This window comes from Dreissena polymorpha, chromosome 14 (genome assembly GCF_020536995.1).
Source record: "Dreissena polymorpha isolate Duluth1 chromosome 14, UMN_Dpol_1.0, whole genome shotgun sequence".
In the NCBI taxonomy this organism is placed as follows: Eukaryota; Metazoa; Mollusca; class Bivalvia; order Myida; family Dreissenidae; genus Dreissena; species Dreissena polymorpha.
The window spans coordinates 61,992,191-62,015,328 of NC_068368.1; the positions used below are offsets into that span (position 1 = coordinate 61,992,191).

General features: G+C 31.8%; 1 protein-coding gene across 5 annotated transcripts in view; it reads left to right on the plus strand.

Annotated features, from left to right (window-relative positions):
- The window catches only part of LOC127858526 (uncharacterized), a 39,361-nt gene extending 21,619 nt beyond the window's left edge, over nt 1-17,742 (plus strand). For 2 of the 5 annotated variants that reach the window (XM_052395727.1, XM_052395728.1), the window contains exons 13-21: nt 867-899; nt 1,500-1,556; nt 1,665-1,712; nt 5,288-5,326; nt 6,060-6,155; nt 8,241-8,318; nt 10,253-10,300; nt 11,787-11,828; nt 15,633-17,742. In XM_052395727.1, coding sequence (XP_052251687.1) covers nt 867-899; nt 1,500-1,556; nt 1,665-1,712; nt 5,288-5,326; nt 6,060-6,155; nt 8,241-8,318; nt 10,253-10,300; nt 11,787-11,828; nt 15,633-15,700 — 509 coding nt within the window. In that variant the 3' untranslated portion in view covers nt 15,701-17,742. Of the gene's footprint in view, nt 1-866; nt 900-1,499; nt 1,557-1,664; nt 1,713-5,287; nt 5,327-6,059; nt 6,156-8,240; nt 8,319-10,252; nt 10,301-11,715; nt 11,829-15,632 lie in introns of those variants that run through there. The other 3 variants (XM_052395729.1, XM_052395730.1, XM_052395731.1) reach the window with 3 other exon arrangements.
- The last annotated feature ends 5,396 nt before the right edge of the window (nt 17,743-23,138 follow it).

Consider the following 23,138-nt stretch of genomic DNA (forward strand, 5'->3'; position numbering starts at 1 on the left):
GTTTCGAAAGTAGCGATTTTACTGTTTAAATTTAAGCTTTTAAGTACATGGTAAGACATCGGATAAAATATGATAAGTGTTCAGCTAAAATTCAACTTTTAAACATGTTTTTAAAATATTCAAAATAATTGAGTTTAATAACATTAGGTTAAAATAGGTCGATCGTGCATGTGCTCGTACGCTTGTACCTTATATTACCCAGATACAGTTTCAAAATCTTCGTTAACCCATTTATGCCTAGCGTCAAGAAAAAAGGCCTTGACAAACAGCGTAGACCCAAATGAGACGCCGCAAGATGCGGCGTCTCATGAGGGTCTGCGCTGTTTGCTTAAAGGAATTTTATGTCAGAAATATGCTAAATATGGAAATAAATATTCTAAACATCCCTAATTTTGGAAATAAATTGATCCAATTTAGAAGAATGGAGAGTCCTCTAGGCATAAATGATTTAAATTATTTTTAACAAATGGATTGAGCTCTTAAAAATGTTAACCGTATTACCCATACAACAATGAACCAATTATCACAAATATGGTTTATCGCGTTTGAAACATATTAGATTAATTAGTCTAGGTATTTATGATAAGGTTTATAAACTTTATACCAAGTGTATGGTTTTTGTAAACGTGAGCTTCCGCCCAATAATTGAAAATTAGGGAGATATTTGTATTATTCCAAGTCAAATATTCATACTTAATATTAGGAATTATAGGACGAGGATTGTGGAATGAAATGTATAATTGGATTATGCTGATTTAATATTGTGCCTTATACATTATTTATTTAAATTTATATTATAATTGTTTTTCAATAATAATGCATTTTGTTTGAAGAAGCGTAATTAAAACGTTCTTGTAATATTTTAGGTACACACAAAAGAGTTCAAAGCCGAAGAATTGGTATGATATATTAGTTGTTTATTCGGAGAGCGAATATTTGACGTTTATTAACACCTTTTTATACATGTAATCTCCTTCTTATTTGGCATGTATGAACATCGAAAGCACATACACTTTGTCAATGTTTTATAATTGCTATCTTAAGTTTCAAATTATGTGTATATTAAGTAGAGTAAATACTCTGGATAGTGAAAATTGCAATGTTGTCTAAATGCAAACAAATTAAATTGTTACTACATATATTGTTTTTACCTTTGAACTAGTTAGTAAAGCATATGCCCAATATCTTTTAATCGTCAATTTTTTTTTAGCATTTACTCCCTTAACAAAATTGGGTGTATTAGGAGCAATGATTCAAACTTTTACTCAGTGTTTTATTATTGTAATGACATGAATATATCCCGCGCTTGCTTCCGATGATATAATATGTGTGCATGATACAAGAGCTTAATCTATTTGTTTCCTTATAAATACTATTCTCTATGGTAATTGCTTTTTTCACACGTTGCGTATACTTGTTTCCAAATTACACATTTGTCTGTTTTGCTCGTCGGATCCATATGCTGCTTTGTATAATTGTTGTTTTCGTTTTCGTTGCAGATTTTCTTCCATCGTTATCTACCCCTATTCCAATCCAACAAATCGATGATTTACAAGGTATTTTAAAATAAATTTCAAACCATTAACTTTGATGTAATACGTGTTTGATAGTTTTATAAACCGTTCCTTTAATATGCAAACATATATTTTCATTTTTATTTTCAGACAATATCACACGTATTGACCTTCGACCGCAAAATAAGAAAGATCTAAGTGAGTTGCCTTTTATTTCAAGAACGCCGTTCATAACTTCCATAGAACTACTTTATGTGGTTTTAAGTGGGGAATTCAGAGACATAAACCGAAAAATTCTTCAAAAAACGTTTTTTAAATAAACAAATATAGTAAATTATAAAAGATGTCCATGATCAGTTATTACGGGCGCCGCACTATACGTAGAAGTAATGAAGTCGTTATGAATTTAATGTATCTTATGTATACACCGCTCTATCGTGAGCGCTAAAGATTAGGTTTCATAAGTGCTTTGATATTGCCGTTGGTTAACGATTATAATTTCTATGATATATAATTTTTATATATTACATTTATATATTGGTATTGGACGGAGGGTTAAAATTGTCATGGCAAGAAACTATTGGTTTGAAAAATGAAATACATTTATATATCATGTATCTTCTCTCATCTGTCTCTTGTCTCTGTCTGTCTTTCTCTGTCTAGATGGTATACTTATTTCATCTCTATCTATATCACTCTTATCTATCTCTGTATCTCTCTATTATCTCTCTATCTATCTCTCTTCCATCTCGATATCTCGCTATTCTTCTACTATCTCTCTATATTCTCTCTATTTCTCTCTGTATCTCTCTCTCTCTCTCTCTCTCTTCTCTGTCTATGTCTCTGTCTCGTCTCTGTCTCTCTCTCTCTCTCTATCTCTCTCTCTTTCTCTCTCTCTCTCGCTTCTCTCTCTCTCTTTCTGTCTCTCTCTGTCTCTCTCTGTCTCTCTGTCTCTCCTCGTCTCTCTCTGTCTCTTATCTCTCTGTCTCTTTCTCTCTCTGTTCTCTCTCTCTGTCTCTATCTGTCTCTCTCTGTATGTCTCTGTCTCTGTCTCTGTCTATGTCTCTGTCTCTCTCTCTATCTCTCTCTCTCTCTCTCTCTATCTCTCTCTCTCTCTCTCTTTCTCTCTCATCTATATGTCTCTGTCTCTCTCTCTGTCTCTGTCTCTGCCTCTGTCTCTCTCTCTCTCTCTGTCTCTTTCTCTCTCTGTCTCTCTCTGTCTCTCTCTGTCTCTCTCTGTCTCTCTCTGTCTCTGTCTCTGTCTCTGTCTCTCTCTCTCTCTCTCTCTCTGTCTCTCTCTCTCTCTCTTTGTCTCTCTGTCTCTCTGTCTCCCTCTCTCTCTGTCTCTTTCTCTCTCTGTCCCTCTCTCTCTGTCTCTCTCTCTCTCTGTCTCTCTCTGTCTCTCTCTCTCTCTTTCTCTCTCTCTCTCTCTCTCTCGTCATTGTTTTAACCGCGAAGTATTTTAGTGTTTCGTGAACAAAGAATACTTTTTTGCGGCATTGTTGTTATTTTCGTTATAACATGATGGTTGAAGAAATGAAGGTAAGTATATGTTTGTTTATGATCTTAGCGTTATGAAAGTTTCTGTTTGAAATGTGTTAATTTATTTTACTTTAATAATATAAACCGTCTGAAGTGAAAGTTAAACACAATGTTGAAGTTTTGCTCAAAAGCGTTAAGTAAAGTTTGCGCTGTCTTCATTGAAATCCATGATTATAATGTTATGCGTTATAACACTGTATTATTTATATATATTTTAAATATTTTTTTTTAATTTATCCCATACTGACCCTAAAAGCTAAAGTATGCAGTTTGCAAGAATGTAGTAATGATAGATTGTTAAGATTGTAATATAAATACTTAAATTGCTAAAAAAGCAACGAATATTGTTATGAGAAAATATGAACATCATTATCGTCATGTAACAATTATTGTTATTTATTATATGACGCTTATTTCATAAGGTGTTATAAAGTTACTGTGTCGCATCCACGCGCTTCGAAATTTGTTGTCATATGTTCCATTCCTATCTCAGTAACGTTGATATGTATTTGTGTATTTTGTCTTGTTCAGCTATTTACGTGCAGAATATTTATTATTTAACTAATATTGAATCTCAATCACGTTTCCTAGAGCAAATACAAAAATGAAAGCGCTTCATGTTCACCTACAAGCAAACTGCATCATTTTAAATATGTTTCATTGTAAATGATTTTTAAGCGCTTTTAACTTATGAGAAATCACAAAAACATTATTTATTTTCAACGAAATGGTGAACTTTTTTATAAAGGCAGCTTATAAATGAAGCCATTTTTTATTTTGATTTACAGAAGAGAATTATATATTTCTAACATGCGCGAATATGTATATTATTAAACTGTAATGGGACTTTTTATATATGAATGTGAGAGTTTATTCCCTCAATATTTCGGGAAGTCCTCCGTCACAACACCATTTGCTTTTTAAGATTTGAACAATTTTTAAGCAAACGAAGAAGATGTTGAAAGTAATGTGAGTGCAGACGGCATCGGTGCATTAATCGAAAGACAGGTCGAGATTATGTTTTTCGCCAGAATGTTGATTAACAAGAAGAAAATGAAGAAAAAAATGATTGACCTGACACTATTGATGTGGCTTTGTACGAAGATGAAGATTTGAGGCAAGTTGAAAAGTTCTATATTGATGCTTGTGGATGCAGATACGACTCTGTGAAGAAACTGCGTGTCTAGAAAGTGTTTGAACATATTTTGAATGTACGTGAAATGGAAAAACATGCAAGAGATCTTTATTCGATGGGCGTTCTTCAAGATGATAGAAGCTCATCTGTTACACACGGAGGAAAGAAGATACAGCGAAGTAGATGTACTTTTAAATTCAGTTAGAAAGTGATGTATATATTTACATGCATATACAATTGATGTAAAAAGACGTGAATCATTACAAAACAAACGTTATGCATCTTTACTAAATTACAATATCGTTAACATAGTTGAAAGAGAAGAGAAAATCTATACTGATACGTCTAGCTAATTTCTGTATTAAAGCTTTTCAGCTTTTAACCGAACATTTATATCTTAATGAGAGATTATCTTTTTACCAGAATAGATCTCTGTGTATGTAACTTCTAACTGCACAACTTTGTTTCAATCAAAAACAGTTTTAAAACATTCACTTAATTTTGTTGAAACATTAAGACCATTTTCTTTCATGCTACATTCTCACAAAACCACATATTTTTTAAAATGCATACACAATCGGTTGTTGTTTTGACGCATGTAAATTTATGATAACTTTATTTTTGTAATTTGACGATGAGATGTATGTGCTTAAGTCGCAAATAAACTATATATTCATTTCTGTTCTGTTATATCTTGCTTGCTTCACATTAGGACATTCGGAAATGATGGTGTTGATATTCGTCACTGTAACAACCTGTAGTTTCTGAAGTGTTTAAGATCAACATTTATATAAATATCTAGTTACGATAATTATGACCACCACAACGATCGTTGTAAGCTTTTGTGTATGTAATAATAATACAATATAGTTAACAGTTCATACATTGAAGTGCTCATGTTCTTGTTCAGGCAACCACGCTTTTGCACACCTATACAGCATATTAAAGATACCGAAAAACCTCAATTTGGTTTGGAATTTACAAAATCAACATAAGCATTTTGATAGATACGCGAGTGTCGCGCGTGTCTCACTCACCTACGAAATTATTTCTTAAAATATGACGTGAATAAATGTATGTTCATTTTTATTTTCAGATATTAGACGTATTGAAGTCCGACCGCAACACAAGAACGGTGAGTTGGTTTTTTAAATACGACATTCATAAAAAACACAATTACACTTCATGTGGTTCAAAGGCGTATATCGGGTGCATACACGATATTATACTTGCACTCATAAGATTTCTATATAAAAAAACATCCCTGTAAAAGTAGAATTTACACGGTTATTAATAAATTGTGTGTTATGTAAACACCCTATATACAAATGTACTATTGATTACGTTACGTAATTGAAATTGCCATTTTAAATGCGCAAGTATTTGTGCGTGTGATCGAATCCTTGAATGCATGCGTAAAAACAAAAACGTTCACATGTTGTTTTGTTTTTATTTAGGCTCCGTCTATTGTAGCATATTTCGCAATAACCATCTGCGTGAAAAGCGTGAATATACATTATTTTTTTAATCGTTCTATACCGTCGATATGCGCTATTACGCTGTGAAGTTTCTACATAAAAAAGGAATGATTATGGGATAATACACATCTGAAACAAATTTCTATAAACTGCCAGATTAACATTTATTAATTTAAACAAAAATAAAAGTGTTACTCGCAGTTTATTAAAATTAAAATTAAAATGTATTTGATGTCCTTGTGTCTTTGATAGTAAATAGAATTGTTAATTGATACGCATAGAGTGGGTGTTTAGTTCTTCTTCACATCATATGTTTATTTTAAAATGAAGCACTGAACTTTTGCGTGTTTTACATAATAATTAAAAAATACATTTAAGTGCATATTCAAGTTTCAGTTAGCCCGTATTACTCACCACGTCATTTCTTAAGAAGCACGTCACAAGACACATCAAGTACAACTACAGATGTGGAACAAACAGTTAAGGGTATGTAAGCAGATGAACACACCATCCTGTACGTATGCAAATATGCAAATGTAAAAACTTTACTTTTCAGCGTAACTGTCACAAGATTTTGAAACAGTTTATTTTGTAAAGCAATAGACACTGTACGTACGATTAAAATGTTTGTATGATGTATTCCGAATGACGCATTGAATAACCAAACACATGGCTATTTAACTTAGCTTTTCAAACGACACTTTATATATATATATATATATATATATATATTAATGGTGCAATGCACGGGTCGAGAAGAATGTTACTACGTTAGAGTGTTATCTGTGTTATTCCTCGGATATCTTTTGTTAGTGTGTACTGTCTTCCCAAACCGTGGAATAATTATTTCTGTCGATTAAAATAACTCCATTTAAAGCTTTGCTCTATAAAAAGCGCGTTACTTTGTTCATACAAAAGCATATCTATATTAAACCATTTATGCCTAGTGGACTCTTCCATCATTCTAAGTTTGATCAATTTATTTCCAAAATTAGGGATGTCTTGTATATTTATTTCTATATTTAGAATATTTCTTACAGATATTCATTTAAGCAAACAGCATAGACCCTGATGAGAGGCCACATCATGTGGCGTCTCATCTGGGTCTACGCTGTTTGTCGAGGCCTTTTGTTCTAGACGCTAAGCATAAATGGGTAAATTAAGAGTAAAGTTTTGGTCAGACTGTACGATTTAAGACCTATTTATACTTGTACCTCAATAATATGTTCTTTTTGTAAAAATATTAAATTAAAGTTAAAAAAAATACCTTGAATTCAATTGACCTTTCGAAGTTTCGAAACCTTGATTATGACACTGTTTGAAATGGCTTTACCTGTATAATAAGTTTTAAAAGCACTTTCTTATCAACACTTCTGGAAAAACGTATAGCATTAAAACACAGTGAATGTGATACGTAAAAACATTTGATGACAAATACGTTTCCCTGGTAAACTGCATTTTAACTGCTGTTTACTAAAATTGAAATGCAAGAACCCACAATACCTATATGCACAAATAACTGCATGAACCCAAAAGGAACAGCACACGAATTCCTAACGGAACTTAACTAAAGATCAGCAATTGAATGATGGACTAAAACAATTACAATTTTAAATCAGCATGAGAAGCTTAATATGTCGTTCTCCTATATTATCAATGTTGTGAGATATTACCTTGTTTTAAGGGGTGATGGCGAAAATAGATCACTTACATATTGTCAGTAAAAAAAAATTACACTTACATTGACCAAATAGATCTGTCAAACAGTAAAATATCGTAAATAATCTTTCTAGCATATTTTTTCATAATCAATGTTTTATATATGGCAAGTATTATGCACACATACGCCATTAAAGGGGCCTTTTTACAGATATTGGCATGTTTTGAATATTGTCATTATATGCTTTATATTGATGAATGTAAACATTGAATACAAAAAGCCCCAGTAAAAAATCAAGAATAAAATAAACAAAATAAAAAAGGGCTCGAACCACTGACCCCTTGAGTCCTGGAGAAAAAAAGTGTACTGCTCAGATTACTCGGCCATACTTCCTGATACAATGACAGATGTATTTTATACTTTATATAAGCAATCCTCGTAGTTTCACAAAATATAACGACAACAACAGAACTCTCCAAATTATTAATTCGTTTCGCGTTGCGACGCTTTATAATTTTCTGGGTTTTAAATCGTCAAAAGATGCATATAAATGGCTATTTTAGAGCATGGTAAATGTTCAGTATTACTGTTTTTTCACACATATCATAACTAAAACGAAAATTTGCGAATCTGAAACAACATTTTTCAATTTTGTCAATTTACCCAAACGTGAAAAGGCCCATTTAAATCGATTGTCAGATTTATCAAGACTTATTATAATAACATACAAATGTTTTACGTATGCGAGGCATTAAATGTTGATATAATGTTAATGTATAATTATAAAATAACGTTGTGTCTTGATCATTCGCATTTAATTTTAACACATTTACGAGGAAAATATATTGATAGTTTTAAAACGTTTATAAAACGCTCTGTTTGAAATGATACCTGCATTTAATGCATTTTAGTGTTTGGTCATCGTGTGAAGAAAAGCAAGCCACATGAAATGATGAATACGACTAGAAATAGACCAAGTGAAATATTTGGTATGTATTATGATCACGTGTATGTGTTAATGATTCAGATATGCACATATTTGGTTTTGCTTTTTAATAAATCAAACGAACTATGTATAATACACGTGTAAGCAGTTGGTACACGCGTAAGTCAGTTCATTCTGCATCAATTAAACGCATCATTACCATGTGTGTTCGTTACCAGAGTATCTATGTTGAGTTAGTTTTGTGTTGTCAGTTATTTATGCCATCACTTTAAACTTAAAGAACCAAATTTGTCGAAATAAATAGTTTATGCTTCAGAATATGTATTGAAATAAAATGTTAGATTGTGAGCTATTATCATGTCCACTGTCTGTTTTAAAGAATCGAAATAATTATACATTTTTTTCGCGTGTTTGCAATAAACAATAGTTCAGTTTAACATCATATAATCGAATTTTTCCCAACATATACTCGCATGGAAATATTTATGCAATTCACTCTATAAATAGTGGCTTTGCTACAAATTAAATACACCAAAGATGCTTTATTTGACGTTATTTATATTTTAGTGATCCGAATACTTTTTATTTTCATAAATGTTACGCGTTTGTTTATGTATTTTTACTTGAACATCTCTATAGCCACTTCGGTGGTAATAAGCAACATTATTTTCGTTTTTAATACTGGTTGTAATGCTTTAAGTTTGAATGGAAGCCAAATCAGTTAACACAATTGAAAATATGTATTGCCAGCAACTTATTGCATTTTACAGTACAAAGGCCTTTACGATACAGGACAATACACACGTAACAAAACTAAATATACAAATCATTAAAACTTCAGTTACCGACTGAGATATATCATTATAAGCATTTAGCCAAAGAACAGTGAGCACTCATAAAACAAACGTTTGTTTAAAAAATGTATATAAAACATATTTATTCAATAAAAATGAATAAACTTTTTTACGCTGCATTACCTCGATTCTAGTTTCTTGTCACTATCACTCATTTCACTTCCTTTAAATTTCGTGATCTCACAGATCTGAAAGGCACTTTCCGTAGCAGTCATTTCCGGTGTATGCATTTTTGCATAAGTAATTGCAAATTTTAGTGTCTTTAAAGCGTCTAAAAGCTAATAATAATATCTTACCTGTGTTAACTCATAAGAAATGTCCAGCTTTTATCGCACAATAAACTGTTCTTCACCAAATCTCATAAGACAAATTAAACCTGTACTCAACAACAACGTTATATATATATATAAAGTTGCTTATACAACACTCGGCTTGTAAAAGCCTCAATTGACATTCTTAAATAAACAATATGTTATCTCCCCTTCTATTGCGTTTGGTATTTATATTTTTTGATTATTATATAATATACTAATTGTTTGTTATTCTAGTTAGGCATATGATTAAGATTGACGCTGTAATATTAAAACTCAATTTCAAAGTAGAAAAAGAGACAAATATTAAAATTATATTTCGAAAAAATTGATGAGTTATCAATAAGCTTCAAATACAATACAATGTTTTGTTATTGTCGTCTGTATGTTCTCATATGTTCCGAGAAATTAGACATATCGAAATTTAGTATTACATATTAATGTGTAGCAATCGGTGAGTCAGAAGATACATCGTAATTCGTATCATGGGTCAAACCAAAAAGCATGGTAAGCATATTATATGTTTAATTAGTCACAGCATATTACATTATTAATAAGACATACGTCACTTTTAAGCATCAAATGCAATACAATTTTGTTATTGTCATCGGCATCTACTCATATATGTAACGATATTCGAAACATATCGTATTTATATATTCTTGTGTCGCAATAGGTGCGCCAGAAGACTTAAATCGTATCCCTTTTTATGTGTAAGTGTTCTGTTTATAATTATAATCATGATTAGCACAGTTTCGAAGGGTTCAATGATGCGGACAATTTAACATATTAAACATGTTTTATTATTTCAGAGCACCTTCCACCGTTGGAAATATTTGGTCTAGTAACCCAAAAGCATGGTAAGCATATTTAAGCATATTTAAGCTAATGTATCATACCTAACGATTTATGCAAAGCCTTTTGTTAAAGAATGTCAATCAAATCTCCTGGTAGCAATAAATATTATCTTGTCATTTAATGTTATTTTTTTGTTGGTATAAAACTGCACATCCAAACCTTTATTGAGTTAAGAAGATTTCAAGGAGAACATGAACTGCTTATTCCCCGGCCGTAAATACGTAGAAGTTACTTACACATCTTTTTGCTACTGTAATTGGAGCTATTACTGAATTTATTAATGAATACCCTAACATATGTACATGTTTTTCATTGACGTTAGATTGTAAAATCCTACCTTAAGATATGATCTGGGTCTGCACTATACGCATATCCGTTAAAATATTTTTGCAGTTACCGATCAAGCGTTAAAAATTCAACACGCCGTATAATACCTCGTACAAAACACACGACACGTTAAACGGTGATTACTATGTTCATGTACTTACATGTGGAGTGAGATTGGGACTGGCTGTCTCTTCCTCATGATGTTGTATCATGATTAATAGCTACATGCCTTGCATTAAACGAAGACGTCATATTATTAAGACATTTAAATTGTATTCAGATTACTGAACACTTGCAGAAAGTTATTGACAATTGTGTTCCAAAAACATTACAATACTAAATCAATTAGCATTAAATAAAATGCAGTATTGTATAGTTGATCGCTTAAATCATTTCATTAATCGTAAACCTTTCGGTGACCGTTGTTGAACAGAATATTCAATTTATGCAATTAGATTTGCAGTTAAATAAAACAACTCTACTTAAAATATCTCGTAAATATATTAATTAGTGCTATTCGAACCAAAAAACAGAAACATTGAAATAAAGTATTATTTTTTGGGTGGCCAATTTTAACTTCAAAACATCACATTAAAAACATAACAGTCACCATCTGCAATAAGCTACATGGCTGGAATAATATGAGTATCACAATTATATAACAAATTGTTTATATTTGAAGAAATTAAACTTTACTGCATTAAGGTCATCAACTGTCTGTCTTAATTGTAATTGTCTTTTAAATCTACTATGAAATAATCCTTTATGAGTATTTCTCATGGAAAAAAAAGTATCAGTTATATATGTTGGTGATATATCCAAACAAAATAAACGACAACAGCGTACATAGTCTAAATGTCTAAATACATTACCAAAGAGATGTCTTTGTTTATATTGATTGACATTGATGAGTTTCATGTTCAATGACGCCACTTATGTATCAGTATGGTAAGTAGGCACATGGTGTAGATAACTTGTTTACAAACGTATTGTTTTCTTATGCTTTTTACGTGTTTTATTGACTGGCACTCCGGCGATAGACGAGCGGCTGTCTTTAAAAATTAAATATCTAGAACATCTTTTTTTTCAGGCGAATTAATTTTCAGTTACAAATTAAGTACAAACTTGTCTTTTAATTGTTACATGGAAATGTAATTAAAGGCAACATCCCCGATCAGCATTCCGTTCCAAAGAGTGCTTTCGGTAAGTCGATAAATCTACTTTCCACACAAATGATCAGACAAATGCTTATTCGCATGTTATGTACAGAATGTATTCTCACGTGCATAAACATCATACATAGCAAGGGAAAGCTAAAAACGACAATAAAGAGTTATCGTAGATATATTACAAGACTTAAAAGATGCAGTGTCAGTAGTATAAGCAATAGTGAAAACGGCAATAGTAGAAGTATTGATAGAAGCAGTAATGGTGGTAGTGGCAGCAGTTGTTGCAATAAAATTGTTATTTTATAACATGTATAATCAAATCAAAATAATTGAATATTAATGAAACAAATGAGAAGGTATCTAGCGTTAATAATCATCTATGAATAATTATAGAACATAACAACTACATTAAGTACAACACCATATTGAGTGTAACTGACAAATGCATTCTTCATTGTATATCCGTTCTATAAACATAACAGGTATCTAATATAGATGCATTCTTCATTGTATATCCATTCTATAAACATAACAAGTATCTAATATAGAAACTATTGTTTTCATCAGATTGCTATGGGGTTTTCCATCAACAGTGTTGTTTTATCACACAATAAAATAAACAAGACTATTGCCAAGCAATATAAGTCCCCTACCGGTAAAACTCCACCATTTTCAGCAATATTTCTAGTCTATGTGTTGCCATAGAAACCAGAATTCTTGACGTAGGAACACAATTCAATGACGTGCATAAGCTCCATATTGCCATCTATCCGTGTTTCAAGTTTAATGAAAAAAATATGAAGAACTTTTAAAGTTTTCGCAGGATCCTCTATTTTCAGCAATATTTCTAGTCTATTTGTTAATTTTCTAGTCTATTTGTTGCCATAGCAACCAGAATCGTTAACTTAGGAACAAAATGAAATGACGAGCATAATCTACGTATTGTAATCTATCCATGTTTCAAGTTTTATGAAAAAATATGAAGAACTTTGAAAGTTATCGCAGGATCCAGGAAAGTGTGACAGACAGAGCGCAAATCATAAGTCCCTCCGGTTTCACCGGTAGGGGGACACTTATAACAATTCGACATACTGTACTGTGTTAGCAGAAGTAAGAAATAAGACATGTCAAAGTAGTGCAATTACAACTTCGGATTAAAGGGGTTTAAAACTAAATATTAGAGTATGACTTCAACAGCAGTGTATTGTTATTTTCCTTAATCACGCAAGGGTCGGGTAATTGAAATAAATTATTAACAATAAATTGTATGGGGTACAATCAACTAAATAAATATATATTATTTGAAACCACATAAATGAGTAAAATATATTAATACACTCATTACCGAGATGTTTGCTGTTTGTCGCTTCCCATTTGACGTTCGTTAAATGTCGTGATCCAACCGTTCTGCAAATGTTACTTTAAATGAAAGTATCAGTAAGTTCCGATGTTCGTACTTTCTCAATTTAAAATCGGCAACAATTATACGAGGATTACAATGCATCATTTATGGTTCGCATATCACTACTTCATGTTTAACACTGTATGAAGTTGGTCGTGTAAAAAGCTTCCATTGAGATTGTAATAAATACGTGTCGATGAATTCCATTTAAAAGTATTCGCTTTCTTCCAGACTTAGTACCACTACATCATTATTTCGATCTACGAAATTGTAACGTATGCGTTGAAATTGTCTTAGAGAAAAATTGATAACGTGCCGCGCGTATGGACTTACGCGGCAGTTATGCGCAAACTTGTTATCCCCACGTTTTTTGAAAAGCGTGGGGATATTGTGGTTATCTCCGCCGTCTGTCCGTCCGTCTGTCCGTCTGTCCGTCCGTCCTGGCCACTATCTCATCCTACAATATTAGCACTAGAACCTTGAAACTTACACACATGGTAGCTATGAGTATATGTGCGACCCTGCACTATTTGGAATTTTGATATGATCCCTGGGTTAAAAGTTATGGGGGTTTGGGTGGGGCCGGGTCAGAGATTTTCTCTTATTATTTTAGTTTTTTTTTACATTAAATTCTTCATTTCTACACCGATTCACTTCAACTTGACACTGAATCTCTCTTATGACAATACGGTCAATCTCATCTATGCATGGCCCCATAACCAACCCTGGGACGCCCCGCCCACATAGGCCACACCCACCCGAAATTGCCTTTTACTATAACTTCTTCATTTCAACATCGATTCACTTCTAATTGATACTGAACTTCTCTTATGACAATACGGTCAATCTCAAAAATGCATGGCCCCATTACCAACCCTGGGGCGCCCCTGGGTCAAACATGCGGCGTGAGGATACGCGTCGGCCTCTGCCGCGCCATTTCTAGTTTTAATTATATCACCGGTTCCAAAATGTGTGTATAATTTTTCGCATATTGGAACAAAAACAGAAGGTATATTAAATAAGGAATAATATCAAGAAATACAGTTTTATGAAGCGAAGAAAATTGATAACAAATATGTATCCCATGAACTAATAGGTTTGCCATGAGATATGTTCGTCTAACATTTTACAGAACAATGTTTATTTATTGCATTTTCGGTCGCGAATTGTTGGGACTTACTATTTATTGTTGGACCTGTAATTGTGACGACACGAACCTAGTCACTTTTTTTATCTGTTTTCTTATGTTTTTATAGCACATGATTCACAAGGTAAAGTTTGGATGAAATATATATGCGTGCATGTATTAAAAGGTGATATTTAGAAAATATATGCTTTTTAACTTACGTTATCCAAAAACGTATCACTTCGATATCCATTTGATGTTTATGAAATGAGATCAAAGGTTAATCATAGCTATAGATGTGCATAAAGAATTATGTTATTTCAAACAGTTTGCTAATTTTGTTCTTTAAGGCATATAAGTGGGGTAAAACCACACGTTGAAATGGTCGTTTTATGTACGGTCTTATGAAAATTTATTTATTATTGTTTATTTTATGTTTTATTTATCAGCAAAAGACGGCTCCAGCAACAACTATTTTCTGTTTAGTAAATCAATAATTTAAACTGCCGCGTACGTCCTTAAAATATATTATGTACTTTTAATACTGATTTTGGTATCAGTTCATTACAGTTGGGTAACACAGTCCAACAGATTATTATAGTTTCATAAAACTCATGATAGATAACGAATATTTTGTAGGGAGTTACTGATTGTTAAACAATAATATCCTTCTGTTCACATGCAAACGTGTTTGTAGTTTGTTAACGTGTTCATACAAATGCAATACTTTTGTTTGATTTTGTTTTTATCGTACACGAACAGTGAACATAAAATATTGTTGTGTATATATATTTTCCTAGCTATTATAATACTATGTTATTGCTAATAGATACATGTATGCATAACAACATTGCATTTATCAAGAGACAATTTCTTGCTTACAATTATAATACAAACGGAACAAATGGATAAACAGTGTATTCCGTTCATACAAATAATATGTGTTATATACGTTAGTTGAAAGTGCCTTTGACCTTTGCGATTTACCGTCTAGTAAAACACCATGAAATTAAAACATAAGTCATATATAAGCTTCATTTATTGGCATATCTTTAAATGGACCGAAACACTTTTCAGAAATGCAACAAAAAAACGAAGAATTATCTATCCTTAAAAGTGCATAAGCAATACATGTTGCTTGGATACAAATATCTTTCTAACACAATTATTCATTATATATTATAATCTTTCACCCCATTATTATTGCAAATCAAACTTGCAAATATTAAATGTAAATGTATTTTTTGTGGGTACTTTATTTTAGTCCGTTCGCATATATTTTAATGATTTGTTTTTTTTATATATTACAGAGGAACACGAAGTCGTAGTTTCCGCACATTCTCGCAGTAAAACTGAGTGCAGTGACCCAGTGGCGTAATATGTATATTAATTATTGTTTTGTATGTAATTGTGCTAACATCATATATTTAATAAGGTATTTATTGGAACACCATAGATATTCAGCGACTATACTGTCTCTTTCTCGTAGTGGCTTTTCGCCAATTAAACACGTTTTGTCGACGGCGAGATTTGATAACGTAATTCTCTTTTTCAAAAGAAAGAAATTTTAAAATATTAATTTATATTTAATTTTACGACTCAAAGTTGTTAAGTTACTTCTCGTGTAGTAAAATAACCCGACCATTTATTATCAAAGGCATTATTTTGTTAATGCTATCGTGCACATGCGTGTTCTGAATATATGTTTGCAGTAACGCAAAGGCCAGTTCGAACATGGAATGAAATTCTTCGAAATGCAATCGAGGAATACTAATATAGAAACGTAATACGCTATTTTAAAACAAAAAGTTCTTAATATTCTTTCGATAAAACATTGATTTTTTCAACGCAATATTATTTGTATTAGCCTGTTGTTAAGTGACGTTTATTGATACGTGTTTTTTTATGATCACAACACGAGCGTCAACTCTAAACATGTTTGAAAACCTGGTAATTACCAGTGTTGTAGTTATTGAAATTATAGTGCTACATGTCTGTACTTTATAGATACCATGTCTTTATTATATTAATACAGAAACGATGTCTAAATTAGATTAATACACAGCATGTTATTGCTGAGTACTCTATTTCTAAGTGCGAATCGTAATATATTGTCTTTGTTTTATATTAAGCTATACATATCATTCCAACTGTGTTTTCTTGTAAACTTTAATACAATCGCTTCGATTAACATGACAAATGTATTCGAGATTTGGGGATGAAATCAATATATAATTTATATTCACTTAACCATTATCAATGTGCTTACCTTCATTCAACGACGAAATACAAACTTATACCATATAATACTCAATATTTTATCAAAGTATGTCAATATTCAAGTTGTAAAAGCTCTAGCTTAACACGGGTGTATGCCGTTAGATGATTTCATGTACCAATTTACTTTTATAAAATACTGCAATGATGATGTTCACTGGCACGTTTTTGTTTTACTTTACAAGTAAATTGCTATTATGTTTTAATTTAGGCTTCAATGTCTCTTTTAGGGTTTACCCTTTGATATAAACATTAATACAATTTTAATGTTTTGATATGTTTATACTATATGAACTGTGTTTGTATGATCATACTATTAGATTTTTTTTTAAATCTAATGAGTTTATTTACATAATTACATTCTTTTCAGATTCAGGTTAATAATGATTCATGTTAGAAGCAAAACACTATTTTGATATCTCTAAATATCAAACTGTTGAACGATTGAACCAAATCTGGATCTGAAAGCGTAACTGTAAAATAAGATCATATTGGTATATATATAGCGTTGATTTACTCCTTAATATAAAAAAAATACTTGCTTTACAAGTATATATATTATAATGCATTTTTTAAATAGTTTTTCTGTAGTCATCGGTTGTAAATCTTGTTATGCTATGTTTTCTGTCTGTGTAAGGATAGTCAAGATGTAGAAAATGGTTGTAAAAACAATTTAATTTATGCTTTATAGAGAGAAAGGAGTGCATTTAAACTGATATTTTACTGTTTCAAACAGTGAAAAATAACAGTGAAAATATTCGTCTATTTTCATTGTTTGACTGGAACTCTTTTAATATATCTTTGGTTTACCCATTGTGCCACCCCCAAATGTTACAAAGGGAGACTACTCTGCATTGAATGTTTTTAAAATATACGGATACGCTTCCCTTGAACATACATGTACTACCATTTCGCCGCGCCCAGCTGGGAATGGCAAAAAAAAAACACAACAACAACACAAACAATAATTATGTGTAAGCATAAAATAAATAAAAAATGGATTTGGTGAAAATCGATTTTAATTCACTCGTTATCACACACAAACTATATTTTCACTCGTGATTGCGCAACTCTTGAACATATCATTTTCTATTATCACTCGTGAATTAAAAACGAAATTCTTCCAAATCCAACAAATATCCCCTATATATTTGTTATTTTTGTTCATCCTTTTGAACGATTGCATTTCTGTGTAGTACAGCTCCTCGGTTTCCAGAAAATTATTGATAACATGTAAATGTGTTTTGATTACATACATGTATCTTAATAATTGCTCCATTCAAACTTAAGAAACTAAAAAGCTCTGAGGCTCGATTCAATAAAACAAAACCCGTTTAAACTGCATTAACATCCTTGATTGAATCGCTTTATTGCAGTATATAGTTAAGTATATAGATCATCATAGTTACAATGACAAAGCGCAGTGGTGAGTTTGTGTTGACATATGAACAAGATATGTCACTTTAAACAATATTTATCGATTTACAAAATAATATTTCCGTGCTATTTATTTTAATTGTTAATTTTTTGGATCGTTGTCAACTTATTGTATTACAATTGTTCAAATACAATATACATATGGCACAATCTTGAAAAACTCCACCCCTTACATCTAAGCCTACAAGTTCGACAAGCTTGACATTTAACTGGTCATATCCGAACATGTGTCGGTTTTATTTGACAGGAAATCGTAAATTTGCCGAAAATATTAGATGATTAAATGCGTTTTCTTCTGGTCATTTTTATAGATTTAATTCTTCTTGATGTTACATATGAAAAGCAAGCAACATTTAAATAATAATTCGTTAACGCTTTAACATAAGAATCAAACATTCGTTGAGGTAAAGTACGAGGACGTGTTTCATATTAAAAAGCAGATACTGTCTACAAAAAAAGCATTTTAATATAGTTAGACATAAAGGTCAGGGTCACGATTAATTTAAATAAGCCATGAATATGTAGGTATTCAGATAGCCAATTGATGTGTGTATTTTGTATTCATACGCAACCGGTGACTGTTCTTTGTTTGCTCTTTAATAAAGTATGGGCCAGCAGTGGGACATAACATAAAAGAACAATCTAACTCCAGAAGCAAAATCATTCATTTCTTTTATGCGTTCATCTGAATTATCTGTCCATATCTCAGTATACTTAATTGTACGATACATTATATTTAATCTATATAATCTTAACCTTTTCGTAAACAGACATGTCAGTTATTTTAATACATACCTATTACAAATAAATCGTGTTTATTTTATTTCAATATTCTTTTTGCACACATACATCAATTTTCATAATATATCTGTTTTTAATGTATTGTTTGACAAAGTAAAACTCAGTTATCGAATATCGAAACATAATGTAGTCGACACGGCCGTGTATTAAGGCATTTGCATTTTATTTGTATGGCTTTGTACGAAACCGTGTAAACCATTTGGGTATTTATGACGTGAGATCTTTCTTTCCAATGTCTGAATTGAGCCGTCATCTTCGTTTGCAATTCATTCGGTGTCTCAGTGTAAGTTTTAGATACGTTCACCAATGCATTATAATGCTATAACAAAAATGACATTTTACAATCAAATGTATGAAACGTATTTACGGTAAATGTTAAGATGTGTAATATTTGATTGCTAATTTCTACTGCATCGCTCTGGTGTGTTTGCGGGTGTACCAGAATGACAACGCCAAAGCGAAAAACATAAATCTTGATAATAATCGTTTTGGCGTCTAATTATGTTGGCGACTTTCTAAACGACCATTACAAAAGAAAGACACAGCAAACACAAAAAGAATAAACGTTTATACCAGCAAACACGACAACAAGACGCATTAATCTATTTTGATTTTGTCAATTTGTTTGGCGTTTTCGCGTCTCGAATATAACGATGTGGCTGAAAGGCGCTGAAAAGACAAAACACCATATCGACAACTATTTAACAATTATTACAGTTTCGTTATTTGGTGTTGGTGTGTTGGCAGGTTGCAAAGGAATGATATTGTTTATTATAACGTTTTATTGAACGTCTTCATAGCTTTCGGTCTTCTTTTGTGCCTGTTTGTCATAGACGCTAGTGGCGAAAATGGAGACCATGCGGTCTATATTTGGTTTAACGTTGAACAGTTTCAGGGGCTCTGTCGTTATTGTCCAAAAAAGTACCACATTGTAGTCCATAAATAGCACTTTGACTACGTTTTTTTAAATAAGGTTGTTGGTGACATTGAAGTTTCAAAAGATATACACAATGCTTAAAATATTTCTACTACAAATATATCAATATGAACGTTGTACGACACAATATTCTATTGATGAACATAACCTGTGCCTCAGCACTCGAGTTTCACCCGCATCGTACCATTAAACTAGTGACAGAGAGGCGTGCTCAGCCGGCTTGGAACATTTATTTTAATGCATTTCAATGATTTGTATGAGAAGCAAAACATTGTAATTTAAATTAAGTATATGCAAGATGAAATATTTGTTTAACTAAGTGATGCCTTGACATGCTTGTCACAATCGTAGCGCTCCTGTCTTTTAAAACTAATTGAGTTAATATCTGTTATTCTATTTCTCTGTCGCATCTGTAGCGGACATGAAGCGTGTGTATACATTAACAACCATGTCAAATGTGCCTACACTTTTTATTTAGCACACACACAGTACTTGTTGAACAGAACATTGTCAAATGTTTGTGTTCTAAAACTCAAATATTTTTTTTCTAAAACATTTGTTATATTTGCTGTCAGGAAACATTTTAAAAAAAACTTAATTTATGGTTAACCATGTTTCATGTCTTTTTTTATTGCAGATTGTGTGACCATAGTAGAGTTATATATCAGCAGGTACATGTGATTGCAAACAACCAAACAAAACGAAATTTTATATGCCAATGGCATAACCCCGGTATTCTTGTAGTACTACAAAATCCGTCCATTAATGGCTTGCCATGGGTATATACAAAAGCGTTGTTTTTTGAAACAACCAGTGCTTGGTCTAACAATATAATAGATTAATGCCGTTGTCATATGTCCGCGATATATACATACGGATTCTTTCGCAAATAAAGAAGTTTAAATATTCGGGTTATGTCATAAGCAGAACGGGAAAGTCATTTTAAAGGGCAAGGTCAAACTTAAAGGCCAAATGTAAAAATCACAATGAACATAACTTAATTGCGTTTTTTTACATAGACATTGACTTTGCAATTGTCTTTCTAACAACAACCAGGTATAAGTCAACATAGATTATTGTAACACAAATTGTGTTATTATTGAAATTATTTCTACAGCCAGTATACACTATCCCTTAAATCAAATCAAGCATATGTCTTTTACGTTCCTGCACGTATGCATCGAGTACTCATACACTTGTGAGAATCCACGCTTCCGATATCGTATCTATAACCTTTATAATTTTCGCAAATTTATTTGTTTTGATGGTATTATGAACTGATCATGTATACCGTGAAATCCCCATAAACTGGACGATCCCAGGTCCATGCGAGCATGTCTGTTTAGAGGAAAATTGACTATTCGATACTCAGAGGGTCAATAAACAAGCTTATATTCGACAAAAATAGCACACACTATTGCAACATTTGTTAAGAGTTTATTAATAACTGTCAACTACTCCAATCCTAAAAAACAACCTCAAATTATCTCATGTATGCTGATACGATAGCATTAAACTGATATTTTACTGTTTCAAACAGTGAAAAATAACAGTGAAAATAATCGTCTATTTTCATTGTTTGACTGGAACTCTTTTAATATATCTTTGGTTTACCCATTGTGCCACCCCCAAATGTTACAAAGGGAGACTACTCTGCATTGAATGTTTTTAAAATATACGGATACGCTTCCCTTGAACATACATGTACTACCATTACATTCATCATGTAGCATCATTACATTCATCAATAAGAAAGCATAACCAGTGCGACCAATTGTGTGCATGAAAATGACATACAGAACATAGAACCAACCATACACACTGTATACAAGAATATATGTTATATGGCTTTGTTACGTGTAAGTTATTTACTCTTCACAATCAAACATGCGTCAATAATGGACTTTTCATTGAATATTTAAATTTAATTTTAATTGTATTCCTCTTGAAATAACAATTTGTAAACAATGATTATTTGGAAGGAAATTGATACAATACAGCATGACATAGTTTTGGGAAACTTAAACAATTACTCAACACATTATAAGATAAGAGACATAGAGGTACTATTCGTTGTCATTGTGTACTCGAAATAGATCTTAGGAATGTCATCAAAGATTTGTGCCAATCACTCTCTAGCCGTGTATATGCTGAGTGCTAGCAATTGTTCAATATAAAGAGTACTGTGCGCATTCTAAGAGTCAATAAGATACATAACGTATAAAAGGAACGCCTAATATATGGTTGATGTCCAAGCTAAGAACTTCTTACCAAACATCCAAAATGTATTTACTTCGAAGACAGGGATGAAGTTATACTAGTGTGTGTCTGTTCAGTAAGCAACCACACACCCCACCCTCATTGTATTACAGACGATCATGTTAATGTTTATTTGAAGTAAGAGTTACATTCAAAAGCACTCATCGAAATAGGCTATTGAGTAGCTTTATACGTTGGGATACTGCGAGTAGAATAACTTGCTTTAAACAAGAACGTTTGATATAAAAAGTATTCGTGTGTTTATTTCTTATTTATGTTAAATGTACATTAAAAGACAAACATGATACATATCTGTAACATATGACAAACATGATCAATTGTATTACTAATAATAAAGCTGTAATTCCACTGTCCCGTCTCAATATGCACTATGTGAGTAGACAATTTAAATTTGCTGATTGCAATTATATTTTTCTGTGTGTTTGCTTTTGAAAAGTTAAATGTATTGTTTTCGCCTGTGTGCAATATTGAACGCAATCAACGTATATCATCAAGATCACAAACACGATATTATAGAATCACAGTGAACTGAGAATGGTGTAAGCGTACTTGCAAAGTTTGTTGATAGGAGGTTGATTTGACCAGAGTATAGCATATTTAAATATGATATTGATGTATGTATTTTTATGAGAATATTAATAAGTTTAAATCAACTATAACTTCAATTTAATTACCTCTTAATTTCTCTCTATGTTGTTGATATAAGAAACGATATATAAAAAACACAATCATGAAAGCAACTTGTTTACAGTGCCTTTAATGTGACTAATGATGAATAAATAACGAATACAAAGTTCAGTGTCGCTATTGACAATGGTAATAACACAATCACATCGATACCATGTTTGATGTATGACGTTTTCAAAGTTTCGCTGGTTTTGAATAGCGGTTGAAAGTAACTTTGAAAATCAATTCAACACAAACAAATGTGTACACTTTTGGAAACAGACGAAACACAAACAACAACGTGTTTCTATTGGGATGAACATAATATGTTGATGTGTATGTTGTTGTTTGTGCTGTAATATATTAATGATAACATGCAGGCTAGAGTTAAAATGTAAGGCTAATAAATGATATTAGC